The 12,697-nt window shown below is 40.7% G+C and overlaps 1 protein-coding gene across 7 annotated transcripts in view; it reads right to left on the bottom strand.

Annotated features, from left to right (window-relative positions):
• colq (collagen-like tail subunit (single strand of homotrimer) of asymmetric acetylcholinesterase) overlaps nt 1-12,697 on the bottom strand; it is a 116,096-nt gene that overhangs the window by 27,334 nt on the left and 76,065 nt on the right. For all 7 annotated transcript variants that reach the window (XR_011961254.1, XM_072575017.1, XM_072575014.1 and 4 more), the window contains 2 exons: nt 10,302-10,382; nt 2,046-2,142 (listed from right to left, as the gene is read on the bottom strand). Coding sequence is in view for 6 of the 7 variants with exons in the window: in XM_072575017.1 (XP_072431118.1) it covers nt 2,046-2,142; nt 10,302-10,382 (178 nt within the window). In the remaining variant the exon portion in view is untranslated. The remainder of the gene's footprint in view (nt 1-2,045; nt 2,143-10,301; nt 10,383-12,697) is intronic.

The following is a 12,697-nucleotide window of genomic DNA, read 5'->3' as shown; positions in this document are numbered from 1 at the left end:
TCCCTGATACCTTGCAATATCTGCATCTCATTCTTCAGCTCAACAACTGAGCGGACACTCTTGCAATGTATGTATGAACGACAGCCATTGTTTTGTGGGAGCCTACTTTTCTGTGCAAACTCTTACATGTTGCATTTGCAGCACAAAACTGCATTGACATCCCTAAATAATGTTACTTTATTTGTTAAATCATTTAAGATTTATACAGTTAGCCGATAATTTGTATTATCCTTAACTAATCACCTAATTTTGTTTAAACTACAGATACAAATAGCAACACCTCTGCCCCTCCCCTGCACTGCAATCTCGCTCAGTAAATTTTCTGTTTATGACCATTCTATGTAATCACTCTCTATTTTACTTTTTCTAATATGATTTTTTTAGAAGGGTCGATACTTCCATTAAAATAGTGCATGGAGGTCATCTAATCAAAACTGTTCACTGAGAGATGACAGCAGAGAGCCAGAATTTGCAGTCAGAGGTAATCTAGCCTTTCAGTCAGGAACACAAGAAATCTGCAAGCAGGAGGGAACAAGGCAAGCAAGTGTGTAATGTCATAATCCATCAGATTATGACACAAGAACTGAGAAGAAAATAAAACAAACTGGAGTAGCAGGTACAGAAAGAGAATGGAACAGATGCAAAACTTTTCTGATCGGGGAGAGATAAAATAAAGATAGAAAGGAAAGATAAAGGATGCAGTTGAAAGTTACCATTTTAAAAATTTCCAACAACAATTATTTTTTAGAGTCAGCGAGTTTGTTTGTAAGTAATTACTGCTCATACCATTATTAACTGGTACTAAGACTGAAATGAACAGGATTTTCTATGGTGGTATTTGGTAATTATCATACAGAATTCACAGTTAATTAATGTACAAGCTTACAGCATTCCATATTTTCAATATAGAGATATACAGGCCGTTGCTGTTTCCCTGAAGCTAACAGTTGTTATTTAGTAGAATCCCTACAGTATGGAAACAGGCCCTTCAGCCCAACAAGTCCACACTGACCCTCCGAAGAGTAACACACCCAGACCCATTTCCCTCTGACTAACACACCTAACCTATGGGCAACTTAGCATGGCCAATTCACCTAACCTGCACATCTTTGAACTATGGAAGGAAGCCAGAGCACCCAGAGGAAACCCACATAGACACGGGGAGAATGTGCAAACTCCACACAGTCGCCTGAGGCTGGAATCGAACCTGGAACCCTGGTGCTGTGAGACAGCAGTGCTAACCACTGAGCTACCATGCTGTTATGGACCAAACCAGAACCCCTCAAAGAAGATAGGTCAGACCTAACTTTTCTGGTTGTTTTAAGCAGGTGTAAGTGGATATTCCAGGAGCAATTCCAGTGACCCAACCACTCAGTTTTAAACAAAACTATTTATTTACACATGAACAAAAGAAAACTGAATATGACTTTTAAAAAACCGAATCGACTCTATCACAATTTAATGATGCTGGTCCAAATGCTTGGAACATCGTCATAAACACCCCCTTGGCAAAAGAGGTAAATCAAACACATGAGAGATGTCAGAGAGAGAGAGGATCAGCATAGAGTTGTTTCTTTGACCAGCAATCTTGAAAACTGACTGTTTGCTAAACCCAAATCAAACCAGAGAAAAGCTGAGCTGGGAGAACTGGCCACTCTTTCTTCATTGTACAAGTGCTTTTTAACATTCAACTCGAAAGCCTGTTTACTGAGGCAGTATCTGTTAGCTATAATCAAATTGACCCTAAAACCCATACAAACCAGACACATGGAATCTATGCATTTATGACCCCTCTGAAAAACACCAAGGACAACCTGACCTTGTTAAAGAAGCAACATCATCAGAAAGTAGAGCATCATAAGCCACACAGCAAGTTTTGGGTATTTGAGTTTAATCTTGTGTCAATTGAAATGGTTGTACTTTATAAATACTGATGAGCCTCAGTAACCTCACTATTATTTTGAAAGGAAATTCTCGGTCAATATTTTTTCATATCTTAAAACAATTATGTTTTGCCCCATACATTAATGACCAGAGCTTCTTACCTGATGTAGATATCCCAGGTGAACCAGGGCGACCAGATGGTCCTGGTGGGCCTGAAGGTCCTATCATTCCTCTTGGACCCATTTCCCCTTTTAGTCCCTTCCAGATAAAGAGAAATAAATTAACGCATCACAACTTATTTTCATTTGGAAATCAAGCACCTGATAAAATAAGTATTTTTCATTGTTATATCAAAATTCATCTTGAAATAAAAGTCAACATTACATTTCAATTAAATTAATAAGGTCATTCTTTTCTCTCCATTAATTGTTGTTAAGGGGGCAGTTGTTTATAGGTGCTTTGGCAAAATGTCATTGTTGCTGTTGAAATTCACTAGATGCGAATGTGGGGTCACAAGTGTACAGTTCCAATTCTCCAAACATGCTTGTAATAAGTAGAAAGTTCATGAAGTTCCTATGTGGGTTTTTGAGTCCAAATATGGTTATGGCTGATTTCATTCCAAACAGGAGCCAAAGGAAATATGAAAGAATGTCCAGTGTTCTCATAGATCATTAAGCAGTGGGAGGATGTCCTACTTTGACATATGTGAAATAATAAAGTCGGCCCTCTTATCATCTGTATTTCAATGCCATCTCATTGTACTATATTAGAGATGAACTATCATAGATTTACAAGTGATTTTAACAAAGGAATCTCAGTCTTATGCAAGTTTATTATGGCAGTTCCAAATATAGGGAGTCAGGCTGTGGGTCACCAATGGGCTAAAAGGTAATTTACAACTGTCACAAAGGAATTCACTGGATACAATTACACCTAATCAAGTTTTCAACACATAGGAGTTATCCAGCAGTTGAAAAAGCATGCAACATGAGGACTGAAATAAGTGAAGAGGGCTGTCAGTCGCATATATCTCTGCCACACCGTGTTAGTTCAACATTATCATAATTACACAGATTCTCTATAAGGATTTACACTGTCTGGCTGATGCTCTGCAACTACAATGTTGTAAAAAGAACTACTGTTATTAAGAGCTTCCATCTCATTGAGAATGCTTTCAGCCAAACCACATCTAATAGACTGCTCCGAAAGCTGTGCTCATATTTTGACAGTTGTGATGAATTTCACCATAAATAGAATGCAACATATCTCCATATTTTTGGAAGACATTGGGAGCACACAATTTGGATCTTTAGTACAAATGTTTAAAAAGCCAATGGTCCCCTGAGTGGGACACAATCAAGCCTGTACTAAAGTAGAATTTCCATGGGGGCCCATTCTCGGAAGAATGCTCATGATAGAGTTTGCTACATGCACCAGAAGCCTGCCATCTGATGCTGCCTTGACATCAAAAAGCCAGAGTGACTAATTTGATGCTCTATTTATAACTTAGACCATGAAAGGCCATTTAAATTTGCTCATCAAAGAACATCCATTCAACTGTTCAAGGGACCAAGCACTGATAAAGTTTTAAGACCAAACACTCAATTTGCATGTCAAATGTTGCAGAATAGCTTTTGTTATTGAAAGTACTGGCTGTTTTCATAAGTGTTGTGCTGATTTGTCCAGCATGTATTGCTGCGTTCTATCACAGGAGACAAAGGATGTCATAACCTGTCCATACAAAAGCTGCAATCGCTTGCATTGCCTCTGAGTCTGCAACACATCAGGTTAGATGGAACAGAACCTACAGAAAGGATATGCTCTGCACAAAGCCGTCTGCCAACCCGGAGCCAGGTTCCTCTATGATTCCTGGCAATGACCGCAATCTGTTTGACCAATCAGCCAACTCAATCAGCATGTCAGTGTTCTTCTATATATCACTCCATCTCGGCTCTGCCAGCAGAAAGTATCTGCTACTTCAACTGTGAACAAGTTACAGGCTCTTATTTGACACATGGCCTGACTGCAACCACTCAGGCCCAGAACTCATTGGGATGAATCTTTATTACACCAACCTTTCACGTTCCCTCAATGGGGACTGTTGATGGGGTCAGGGGCCCTGGACCCCTCTCCAAAGACTCCACTGATAGAAAACTGACCTATTCCCATTGCCTCTCCTCCAGAGGCACTGCTGAGAGTGGAGAGCTCTTGCAGAGCAGCTCCTGTCTTTAAAGTGATGGGACCCCTGAGGGCTTAGTTATTGGACAAATGCAAAATGTGGCAGGGCTCTCACAAATACCAAAGGACCTGAGTTGAGAAAGTGCATGAAGTAGGAAACTTCCATCATCCTCAATATTGTCAGCACACCCAGATATTATGGTCTCCATTGCTATGCTGTGGGAGACCATCTCTGCCACAGAGAGATGAAGCCCCATCCTCAGCCGCTTGGACTCTGCTCTTCTGTATAGCCCACATGGATGGGGGGGCAATTCCAATTATTATGTTGCAAAGTATCTGGCTAATGTTCCTGCCATAACTGAACAGCTGGAGATATGGGGAGAAATGGCTGGAATTGGGTGTGAAGTCAGCAGCATTGTATAAGGCTGAGGTGGAGGATCAGACTGTTTGACACGAGTCCTGAGTGTGGCAGGGTTATGCTGGGTGAATGCTGGTGATATGGTACATTCAGCAGCATGAGAGGTTATTGTTGCAATGGTTGGGAGATGTCATTGAAGAGACATTCACTGACCTTGATAGCCCATGTGAGGTCATTAGACCTTCATGGCAGGTGCTTAGGACCAAATACTGGGAATTGATGTCCCTGGTCACCAGCTCCCAATCCCTTTCTTGAGCTTGACTTGAAGAACTATGGCTCCCTACAGAGACATGACCTTTGTCTTGTTGACCATCTACAGCAAAGCCTACAATACAATCTTGGTGAACCCAGGAACACATTCTCCTCCCTGATGTCTCATTTGTTCAGCTCATCCATGGAATCTGTATCAGGACAGGTGGCTGGTACTAGCTGCCTTTCCTGTGTGCAGCTTAGCATACATGATTACAATATCAGGGAGCGCTGGATACTGGTGCAATCCAGGGTATCTGCAATAAATGGAAACAGGAAATTCAGCTCAGAGTTATTGAGCTGGAGGATGAGTGACAGGTAAGGTGGCACGTTAGGGAGTGGGAAGAGTTAACTGACACTCTATTCCAGGAGGAGGTCACTCCACCTCAGCTAACTGCCCAAAGTGAGAGGTCAGCACCTCAAGGTGGGACACCAGTTGACATCTTGAGTTCCCAAACTCTGAAGAATTCTGACCAAGTTATAACTGTGGTAAGGTTGCACCCCCACTCTAACAGATGTCACGGAGGGGGCACAATTGTTTTCCAGTCTCAAAGTGGTTTACAAAGTGTTTCAGAAAAACTGGGCTTGGGTCTTCTGAGCTGGTCAAGGGCTGCCAGTGAAGCAGGTCAGGGGATCCAGAGCAAGAGCATCATCTTTTCAGCCCGTCCCAAAGATCTGAGGTATTATACAAATATGTTCACCTCATAGAGGGTGTTGGTGAGACCACACCTTGTATAGGGTGAGAAGTTTTACCTTCCTTAATCAAGGAAGGATATACACACAACAGAGGTCATTCAGAAGAGGCTGAGTATGTATTGTCTGGAATGAGTGGGTTGTTTTATGAGGAAGGATTGGACAGGCTGTGCTTGCTTTCACTAGAGTTTGGAACTACAAGGCGTGATTTGATGGAAGTTTGATAAGATCCTCAATGGTCTTGAAAAGGTGGACATGAAAAGGATCTTTACTCTTGTGGGTGAATCCAGAACCAGGGGACCTTTGTTTACAAATTAGGGGCTGTCCTTTCAGGACAGAGCAAAGAAGATTTTCTTTTCTCTCAAAGGGTTGTATGACCTTGGAATTCTTTGCCTCAGAAGACAATTCGAAGTGGAATCATTGAATATTTTTAAGGCAGAGGTATATTGATTCCTCTGCTTAAAGTTATCAGTGGGAGATAGAAATGTAGAATTCAGAACGCAAGCTGATCAAATATGATGTTAATGAATGGTCTACTTGTTCTCCTATTTCAGATGTTTATATGTACTGCCTTTAAGAAGAGGAGACTGTCTCCCCTGCTATCAGCTTCCAGTTCACCTCCTGCCTTACACTCAGATAGGATACTGTGTACAGCCCACTATCTCATAAATAAACAGCCAACACTAAATTTACATAGGTGCACCAATTTTTAGCTCAATATTTGCAAATGACTAGTCAGTGACTCCAGAGAGCTTATCTTCAGGTTCACCAAAAGTCCCTGTGACATAAAGATTAATCACATGGTGACTGGTAGTGCATTGCTGAGTATCTCGATCAGTTTTCACATATCATTGTGATGTGCCCCTAATTAGTCACAACCTTCTGTTGATTAAAACTATGGACAGATTGCATTACTAAAGTGCTAAACTAGCAATTATGACAATTCTATAGCTTGGGATATTACCTGTTGCAAACTGTGTGCTCCAAATTTATCCTCTTTATTTTCTGTTCTACAGATGTGCATCTGGCACCTCTTGCCACAACACTTTCCCCAGAGAGTAAGCCTGTTTATAAAATTTTGTTTTAGCACCAATATGCAACTTTATTAAAATCATGGATATCAGATCTGACCTTAAATGAAATATTCGCTTTTCAATTTAATGCAGAATGAAGCATAATTTCTTTTTGTCAATTTTATCAATCATGGATTTTTTTACTTCAGACTTCATATGAACTTTGCTAATCTATTTCTGGATGGGATGAAAATTCTCAGCCTGTGCCAAGTAACGAGGAATAATCTTTTAATACTTTCTACTGATGTAATGCCACTTCATACTTTATTGCTAAAATTAGTTACAAAAGAAAAAAGTTTATCCATTTGTAAGGCATTTTCTGTTCAAAACATTCAAAAGTGACAAGGTCTTCAAAAAGCCTTTCTCATCCTCAAGGTTGGTCTGTTTTTGTGTCACAATTCTGTTTTAAATACATTGAAGACACATCACAATACCTCTAATATATATGGTAATTATAATGTCTTTTTCCTGAAGCCTCATTGTCTTTAGTTTATAAATTTATGTTATGCCTGGAGGAGAGAAAACACAAAATTTATATTCCAAGGAGTCGGTCAGGGTATGACGCCACAAACCTCATCAGATTTCCACTGTCCCTCTGGACAGTAAATCAAACCAACAAGGTATTTAATGTCTGCAAATCTACCAAATCTGCTTGGATTATAAGTAAGGAATTGAACTAAAAATTCAGTAACATTTTTCAAGAGGAATTACAAAGGTAAACTGAAGTATCAAAGAGGACATGTTGCTGAGGAATCCCAAGTTCAGAAGGTCTTTCTGTTGGAAGGTTATTAACTTGTGTTTTAAAATAGAAATGGGAAGTTTTTTTTTATTCCTGAATTAGCTAAAGCTTTTTGTGGAGCATCCAATCACAGTGTTCCTATATTAAGAAGTCAACAAAAATACAAAGACTCTTACAGGAAATAGAATGGCCTTTGACATCACTAACATGATATGTCCTTATTATATCAAGGATTTTTTTTTTCCATGACTTCTTTTTAGCTCGTTCGATTGAAATAAAAGTGGTGTTGACTGAAGGCCACATTTCTAAAATTGATGTTGAAACAGGCAACTCCTCTGACGAAAAAATATACTGAGTGAGAGCCAGGGACTGATATTAAAAGGTACATGAAGTTTGAATGAGTTAAAAGTTTAACCCCTGGCTTTGAATCACTTTACAATCAGCAAAGAATAACAGTCAAATATGCCATTATTCACAGACTCTGTGCTGCCTAAAAATTCAAATGTAGCCACCATATTATTTTTGAAGGCAATGAAAAGTTATATTTAAAAGTAAGGGAAAAACTGAATGTTCCCAAACATAGACAAAACAAACAGTAGGGATTAAAGGTAAACTTATCACATGATTTGTTTTCAAAAGAAAATCCACCATGGTGTCTCAAATGAAGGAACTGTGCAACAAAACACTATAAGATCTGTACAAAGCGAAGTTGTATATAGAACTGATAATTATATAGCACAATATTACTCAGATTTTTATTAAAAACAGTTCAAAACTGCCATCGCTCTGTTCCTTAAACCTAATCCTCTGTCTTCCTCTGCTTCAAATGTTTATCTAATCACTTTCTTCACTCTCTTACAGATTATTTAAGATTTGTGTTGTCTTGTCATTGTCTCCCCAGTTGGAAGAAATAACTTTTCCCTATTCACCCCTTACAAGATCATTGACAATGTATAAACACTGAAGAAATTTCATCTTAGTTGTCCATACTGCATTGTAAATAATCTCTGTCTCAAGTCTCTTCTTGTTACCATAGGTTTCCACTCATATCACTGTGGTGACCTTTTGCTGTATGTAATCCATGGCTTTAATGCCCTTTCTGTAATGACATACCTGACTGTTATCAAGCAAAATTGTTATTGTTATCCTTGTTGCCCATTAATATAAAATCCAAGGTGTCTCATTTTATGGCTTTGCTAATGAGCACCCATACTTTAAAAATGAATTTCTCAAAAGTAGTCCATCAAAGTCTAGCCACACTCTACAGCTATTTTTAACACCATATATTTTTACTGACAGTTGAACTGTTTTTCACCGATATTGGAGTGAAAAAAATTCACTGGAGTTTGACATAGAACAATGTGCACTGAGATTTGAGACATTACTCTTCACTGGAGAGTTAAAAGGGATTGAAGATTTGAGAGATGATTCATGTGAGATGTTAGAATAGATGCCTCCTTATTGAGAATTGACAGACAGTTTTTCACTGAGATATTACTCTGAGGTGACTATTATAAAAAAATGGGGATTTAGTATGCTTGAATATTAAGACAAAGTCTAAATGAGCATTAGACCATAGCAGGTTAGAATAATTCATTGCATGTGCTAAACCAGGTCACAGGGTGGGAAGGAGATTGTGGTTGTATGTTGTCTGGGAAATTCCTCTCACTCTGATCCCCAAGATCAACACTTGTTATTCATTGTGAATTTAACAGAGTGGCTATGCTATTTCCAATGACAGTTCAGAGTCAACCACTTGACAAGGCATCTAATAACTTGTAGGCCTGACTCTACAAAGACAGCAAATGAAATGAATGAATTAGATGGGTCTTATGGGAATCTAATAATTTTGTGATCATCATTATTGAGACTAATACTTTATTTCAGCCGAGGGATGGACACGCTGACCAAGACCCCACCACCATCCCACAAATTCACACCTCACTTTGGCCAATCACGTGGACTGACATCTGAGGGTGCTGGACTGTCTGAATGAACAATTCCAGCATGGACTCTAGTGAGGACTATCCATTAAGTTTTGGAGATATAGCTGTCTACTTGCTGCATGTGCATTGTGTATTTGCTGCTAAGCTGTTGGTACATACAGCTGACATAGCACACTGCATGCAGCAAGATGTCCGCCCCATTTACTGAGTTCTGCTGACCAGCAAGACAAATTGCTTCCTTCTGCGACTGCACTAATTGGCATAGCATGATGTATATGATACAGGCATGCAGGGAGGCACTAATTGAGCAAACAGTAAGTCAGAAAGTGAGCAACTGTGAGATGCACCTTGTGTCCTTGCAGCATCCTTTCAATGCCAGTTGCCAGAGCACCCTACAGTGCAAGTCTGTGCTTCCAGAGCACACTGCCAGTGCATTAGTGAGGTGCAATGAGAGGTTGCTGAATGCTGTATGCCAATTTCCTTTGAAGCAAGAGTGCGTGTAGCTGGTGTCTATGGATAATATCCTGAGCTGCAGTTTGCAAACAACACTGACATCCTTGGGAGCAAACTCCAAGGTGAACCTACTAATGGCTTCCATGTTGGGTTTTCCCGATGTCTAGTTTGTTCGGGGAAGTTTGTAAGATAGAAGCTGAATATTAATATGGGAAGTTGGTTGGCGAACAAGGTGATTAACGTTCAATCACTTCCCCCCACTTAACTGCATCACACTACTACCTAGCAAGAAATTTCCCACAATGCTCGAGAACAGCATCAAAGATAGAGCGAGATGATCTTAATGTTAAGGTGGGCCTCACTGCACTTAGTGTCTGATTCTGCCAAATATCTGGCAATGGCCCACGTCATTCAGGCCCCCATTGAAAAAAGCAGCTTGCCCATCGTTGTTGAGATTATGGGGGAAATCTCAATGTTAGGTCTGACTCTGAATCCCATGTTCTCCCACGCAAGTTCATGTGATATCGATACATTGGATGAACCATTCAGTTCCTTACACCTTCATACAACATTAACCATGCGCACAGCCACAAAACTTGAAATGTCATCCAAAATATAAACCTAAAATAGGAAACAAAGTAATAGATAGATGGGAAAAATACTCTTACAGATTTTCCTCTCTTTCCAGGTCTGCCAACAGGTCCTCTGTGTCCAGGGGCTCCAGATTCTCCCTTTGGACCCATTTCACCCTTTATGAAAGATATTATGTTAAAACGTTAGGTTCTTGATATGTCATTATTATTCCACAGTTTTGTTAACATTTGTAAAACCTGAATTCTTATGTGTTCTTTTAACTAGAACACTGAAGGAAAGTATTTGACAGTCATATTTTGAGCACCACATGAAATCTAGGATTTTGAAGTTACATCCATTTGTCTTCTTATTGGTAATTTGAAAATGCGTATTTAATAATTTCCACCATTTGTAAAATCAAATCGTCAGTTCTTGCTGGCGCAAAATTTTCCCAAATGGTAATCGATAACACTTTTTCCACAAGAATTGGGGTTCAGTTGGCTGCTGTGACACAGAATGATGCCAATAGCATGGGTTCAGTTCCAACACTGGCTGAAGGTCCATGAAGGACTCTCCTTCTCAACCTCTTCCCTCGTCTGAGGCATGGTGGCCCTCAGAATAAACCGCTACCATTGTCACTCTCTAATGAGAGAGTAGCCTATGGTCTGATAATGCTATGGCGACTTTAACTTATACACAAGAATTCCTATCACTTTTCCCTGTCCCGCCTCACCCCCCACACCCACACTCTTAAGTCACAGATAAGAAAGACTATTACAAACCTCTGGTGTCTGAATATCTCAGAGAATACTGCCAGAGGATACTTGGTACAAGACTCAAACCAATGACCCTTTAAGGAGCCTCAACATCTTCCAAAGGTTCCTGGGCAGCTGTATGTGCAGTTTTAAATAGGTTTGGGTGAATTATTTAAGTTTGGAATGTTCCTTATATCATACAACTGTATACTTTCAGTGTCGGCTGGCTAGGAGAAACATGACAGTCAAATAAATTAGACAAGTTGTTTCTCTGATTTGATTAACTTCCTTTATAGCTGGTTGAATGATCCTTACTCATGCCACGATAAACAAATTGATGTTGTTGCTGGTTCCTGATTGATTTAACCTTAACTGTCTACAGTTTGAGGATTAGAAACTTTTCCTACCTGTCTATGTTTGAACCAATATACACAGCTATAGTAGCACACTGGTAGTGATCCTTCCTCTGAGATAAGAGACCTGGGTTCAAATCCCACCTGTTCCTGAGGTCCCCAACTCGAAAGGAATTAACTCCCTAATATGCATTGGAAACTTTCCTGGCAAAACTTAATTCCCTGGGTTACATTGAAATGTTGTACATTGAGTCCCCACAGTGCGGAAGCTGGCCATTTGGCCCATTGAGTCCACACTGCCCCTCCGAAGAGCATCCCATCCAGACCCACCTCTCTACATTTCACTATGGCTAATCCACCTAGCCTGCATATCCTTGGACCTCATGGGCAATTTAACACAGCCAAGCCACCTAACCTGGACTGTGGGAGGAAACCAGAGCACCTGGAGGAAACCCACACAGACCAAGGGAGAATGTGCAAACTCCACACAGACAGTCACCCGAGGGTGGAATCAAACCCAGGTCCCTGGAGCTGTGAGGCACCAGTGCTAGCCACTGAATCATTGTGCTGCCCCTGCTTATACCTAAGCAGAATGAAAATCCCACCTGGAGAGCATTCAACCTCTGACCTCTGTTACTAGCAGGTTTGGAAGGAGTGGGGACTTTGCCAGGAAGACCCTTAGGCCTCCACCAGGATTCATCATAGATTCTTGGAGCTAAACAAACAGGGGAGTTTCTGTGGAGGGGTTTGCCGGCGAGGAACGATGGGGTGGTGAGGGTGTGGGGTGTGGTCAGAGGATGGGGCAATGAGAGGCACACAGTGGACAATCCTTTCCTGATACTGGGTTCCTCAGTCACGGAAAGTGTCTAACTGGGGGGGGGAGTCACCATCCTGCCTCCCATAGAAGTCTAGATTAGAGTGGTACTGGAAAAGCACAACAGGTCAGGCAACATCTGAGGAGAGGAAAATCCATGCTTCAGGCAAAAGCCCTTCATCAGGAATGAAGGGCTTTTGCCTGAAATGTCGATTTTCCTGCTCCTCGGATGCTACCTGACCTGCTGTGCTTTTCCAGCACCACACTAATCTAGACTCTTATCTCCAGCATCTGCAGTCCTCACTTTTGCCTTGCCTCCCATAGAAGGCCACAGACATATACAACAGAGTTATTTTGTTAGTCTCCCAGCCTGCCACTAGTTAAATATCAGGAGCAGCAGAAGGAGCTTATTAAGTAGGCACAAAGCTAAAGAGAGGAAAGATTTAAAAGGTACCTGAGAGGCAACATTTTCACGCAGAGGGTGATGTATCTATAGAATGAGCTGCCAGAGGAAGTGGTGGAGGCTGGTACAATTACAACATTTAAAAGGCATCTGGATGGGTATATGA

Source organism: Chiloscyllium punctatum, chromosome 8, assembly GCF_047496795.1.
Source record: "Chiloscyllium punctatum isolate Juve2018m chromosome 8, sChiPun1.3, whole genome shotgun sequence".
Classification (NCBI taxonomy): domain Eukaryota; kingdom Metazoa; phylum Chordata; class Chondrichthyes; order Orectolobiformes; family Hemiscylliidae; genus Chiloscyllium; species Chiloscyllium punctatum.
Note: the sequence above shows the minus strand (reverse complement) of the source record. Positions and strands in the feature narration are given on the sequence as shown.